Here is a 4496-nt window from a genome sequence, read left to right on the forward strand (position 1 = left end):
TTCTGCAGAGCAAAGGAGACAATGAGCAGAGCCAAGGGACAGCCTATAAAATGGGAGCCCATCTTGCTGACTATATAGGTCACAGTTATAGTCTGAGAAACCTAAAAAAAAAAAAAAAAAAAAAAAGACAAAGACAAAGGGAGGGGCAGGGATACTAATGACATGGCTCAACAATGCAAACAGCTCTCTTCTCCATTCTTTTAGCTCCCTCCTTTCTCTTCAGGTCTCATATAGCCCAGGCTGGCCCCAAGTGTACCACATAGATGAGACTGACTTTAACTCCTAATCCTCCTGCCTCTATCTGCCTGGTCTGGGATCTTAGTATGCCACCATGCCTGATTTTACTTGTTGCTGGGGTTTTGTGTTCACTAGAAAAGGACTTCACAAGTAAACCACATACCCAGATGAAGAGCAAAGAATCTCAAAGGAAGAAATATAAATGGATACTAAATATAAGAAAATATTCAACTTTCTTAGCCATGAGAGAAATGCAATTAAACTGTATTGAAGTTGGGTGTAGTAGCTGAGTACTTGAGAGGCAGAGGATCTTACACAACACAAAGGCAGAAGGGACTCTGTGGGGATGGAAAGAGGCCAGAGAAGGGGAGAAAAGGAAGGCATTGTGAGGAGGAATAAACATATAAAATGCATGGCTTCTCTAAAACATAAACTAACTAACTTACATTTAAACTGTTGTCCTTTCTGGTAAGATGGCTCTGCAAGAGAAGGCACTTGCCACCAAGTCTAACACAACTGACCCCACGGTAGAAACGGAGTCACCTGAAAGCTGGCTTCTGGCCTTTACACACACACCATGGTATGTGCAAGGATCCATCCTCTCCACACACCAGAAACAAAACATAATAAACATTCTACAGAAATTTCTTTGCTTTTCTTTTTAAAGATAGAGTCTCATCCTTTAGTTAGTGCTAAACACCTTGAACTTTCTGTGATCCTCTTACCTCAGTCCAGGCTGGCCTTGAACTCAAAGACCCACCTGCCTCTGCCTCAAGAATACTGGGATTAAAGACATGCACCACTACCACCAGGCCGTTCCTTTTCTTCTTTCTCATTTGTGTGTTTGTGTGTGTGTGTGTGTGTGTGTGTGTGTGTGTGTGTGTGTGTGTGTGAGAGAGAGAGAGAGAGAGAGAGAGAGAGAATATGCATGTGCACACAAGTGTGGTTTTTCCACAGTATGCTTGTGGAGGTAAGAGGAAGACATTTTCAGAGTAGGTTTTGTCCTACTACCGTGTAGGTTCTGGGAACTGAATGTAAGTCATCAGGTGTAGTGGCAACCATACTCGTTTACCCAGCCATCTTCCCCCCCTCCTCTGCTTTCTCCCTTTCCTTTATTTTATAACCAAGTTTGAAAACAGGGTCTCACTATTTAGTCCTAGCTGCTCTGGAACTCCAGACACTCATCTGCTACTGCTTCCCAAGTGGTAGGATTAAAGGCAGGTGCCACCATGCCCCATCCCTTCACTCACACAAACACACCGGTGTTTGTATGTATGTATATATGTGTGTATATATATGTGTGTGTGTGTACATAGATAATTATTATTGTTACTCTTACAGACCTAGTTTTGACTGGACTCAGAAGTAGAATCTTGGGTCTTTTGGTCCAGCTTCTTACTTTCTTTAAGGGCTTTCTGACAACATACTGGCAGACATCATCTTCTTTAGATGATATCTGAAAAAGTTTCTGCTAGTTCTTTTGGGCCCCAACTGCTCACAGTAGTATCTGTCCATCCAGAAATATCCTTCCTTTTCTCTCTCTCTCTTTTGGTTTTTCAAGACAGGGTTTCTTGTGTAGCCCTGGCTGTCCTGGAACTCTGTAGACCAGGCTGTCATCGAACTCAGAAATCCTCCTGTCTCTGCCTCCCAAGTGCTGGGTGGGATTAAAGGCGTGTGCCACCACACCCGACTCTCTCTTTTTTTACATAACCAAGTTAAGAACAATCAGACTGGACTCACAATGCATCTTAAAACATAAAGAAGAAACACTTGGGCTTCGTTTTTCCAGCTGTCTTTGGTCTGTAACAAGAATGTTTCTCACTCAGTACCAATATCCTCTGCTATAGGACAAGACAGCTTGCCTCATGGGAGAACTCTGCAGTACCCACCACTGATCTGGACCACACAGAACACCAAAGCTACTTCTGTGCCCATGGGTTTCTTACCCAGCTCTCAGCTTGCACTCATTATCCCACATTATTAAGTTTCTGACACCTAGTGGCTGGGAAGGAGGTATACTGCTTCGTCTTGACACAACCACCTAGGGGTGCCACAAAAATGAGCCCTGCCCCACCCCCTTTTTAGATGTAGACCTCAGTATATAGGCCAGGTTGCCCTTAAACTTGCTATGCGTAGTGTAGCCTGCCTTCCTACATCTGCCTCTTTTAAAAAGTTAAATTATGGGCTGGTGAGATGGCTCAGTGGGTAAGAGCACCCGACTGCTCTTCCGAAGGTCCAGAGTTCAAATCCCAGCAACCACATGGTGGCTCACAACCATCCGCAACGAGATCTGGCGCCCTCTTCTGGAGTGTCTGAAGACAGCTACAGTGTACTTACATATAATAAATAAATCTTTAAAAAAAAAAAAAGTTAAATTATTATCACTGTCTCTGCCTCTTGAGTACTGCTTTTATAGAGGTGAGCCACCACACTGGGCCTTAAGATACACACTTTAAAGACCTTGATTTGTAAAGTAAAAAACTGGAGACAGTGATAAACAGTAGGACACCATGAAGAAAGTACTGAATGTGCCTTTCAGTTTGCATTGGTCTGAACAAATATGGGGCTGAAATTGTTGAAAGGGGCTGGAGAGCTGACTATCTTCCAGGCGACCCAGGCTCGACCCCAACATCTACACGGTGGCTCACAGCCATTAGCAACTCCAACTCCAGAGGATCCAACGGCCTCCGAGGGCAATGCATGCAACACAGTGCACAGAGATATAATCAGCCAAAATACCAATACATATAAATTTAAAATAAAATCTCAAAAAACTAAAGAAATCAAAAATATACCATCATGTAAGAAGTAGCCAATAAAAGTTAAGTGTAATAAAACTATGCAGCAATGGGAATATTTAAGAGAGCAATTTGCCCATCTGCCAGTTTTGTTGTTGTTGTCTGGGGGGAGGTAGTTAAGTGACAGGGTTCCACGTATCCCAGGCTGGCTGCAAGCTTGCCCTGTAGCCTAGGATGACCTTTGACCACCCAGCATCAGTGTTACAGGCGAGGGCTGCCACATGCAGTTTACGTGGTGATGGGGATCCCAAACCCAGGATTCTATGAATGACAGACTGCATTCTACCAGGCATAGAACCCCGGCCCACTTGGTCAACTTTAAAGTTAAACTGCAGATAGATTTCAGAGATCTGCCTTCAATAATAAGGAAAAAGGGATGATGAATGAATAGTAGAAAATAAGCCAAAATATTTCTTTAAAATCTACCTTGAGACAGGTTCTTGTCCAAGCCTAGACTGGACCGTGGCAGTCCTGCCTCAGTCTCCACAGTGCTGGGATTCTAAGCAGGCACCACAATAAGCAACTACTTTACTTTACTGAAAAGCAGTCCTATGAGATTGTACTTGAAGTCAAGATTGTAAGAAAAATGACAGGATTATTTCATAATCACGCTAGTTACCTGTATGCTACCATCTCACACTCTGGAGTTGGCCACTTCAAAATAGCTGAATGCTAGAAGACACAAGGCATAGGATATGTTACAATATTTATTTTAACTATTACTACATTATGAAGCTTTTATATTTAACTATTACAAATATAGCTTGGATCATTCCAGAAAACAGCAAATGACTCTACCAAATCATCAAGGAGAGAATTCCTCTGGCTTCGGCTCAAGGTCCATGCTTGTTCACCTCTGGATATTAAATGGGCGATAATTCCAGCTGCAAAGTAACTGACTTCTACTTCAACACTGTGTAGGAGACTGCTGATGTGGTCTATAAAATCCTTCCACATTAGTTCAGAATGTAGCTCTTGTACTTCAGCTATGTTGTTCTGGGAGAAAAAGAAGGTATAAAAGTTAGTCTTCTCTAAAGGAAACAGCTAGCGGAGCTGTGTGCAGACAGTGCACCACAAGCACCATGGTGCTCTCTGACAAAGCATGCAAGCTGGGCAGTTTGCATATGAAGTAAGGGAAATCATGGTAGCTTGAGGGACAAATGTCTCTCATAGTCTTGCATGCTTGAATACTTGATGAACAACTGATGAAGGCGTCAGAAGTCATAGGGGGTGTGGCCTTGCTGGAGAAGTTTGGCACTGGGAGAACAGTGACAAGGTTTCAAAGCTTTGCACCACAGTACACCCGCCCCTTCTGTGCTGTGCTTCCAATCAAGATGTGATTTCTCAACTCCTATTCCTGACACCATCCTGCCACTGGCTGCCATCATAGACTCTTTTTTTTTTTTTTTTTGGTTTTTCAAAACAGGGTTTCTCTGTATAGCCCTGGCTGTCCTGGAACTC

The 4496-nt window shown here is 43.1% G+C and overlaps 1 protein-coding gene across 1 annotated transcript in view; it reads right to left on the reverse strand.

The window, feature by feature from the left end:
* Zyg11b (zyg-11 family member B, cell cycle regulator) overlaps positions 1–4496 on the reverse strand; it is a 61492-nt gene that overhangs the window by 8246 nt on the left and 48750 nt on the right. The window contains exons 11-12 of the mRNA XM_021160657.2: positions 3834–4031; positions 3655–3707 (exon numbers count right to left, since the gene is read on the reverse strand). Coding sequence (XP_021016316.1) covers positions 3655–3707; positions 3834–4031 — 251 coding nt within the window. The remainder of the gene's footprint in view (positions 1–3654; positions 3708–3833; positions 4032–4496) is intronic.

This window comes from Mus caroli, chromosome 4 (genome assembly GCF_900094665.2).
Source record: "Mus caroli chromosome 4, CAROLI_EIJ_v1.1, whole genome shotgun sequence".
Classification (NCBI taxonomy): Eukaryota; Metazoa; Chordata; class Mammalia; order Rodentia; family Muridae; genus Mus; species Mus caroli.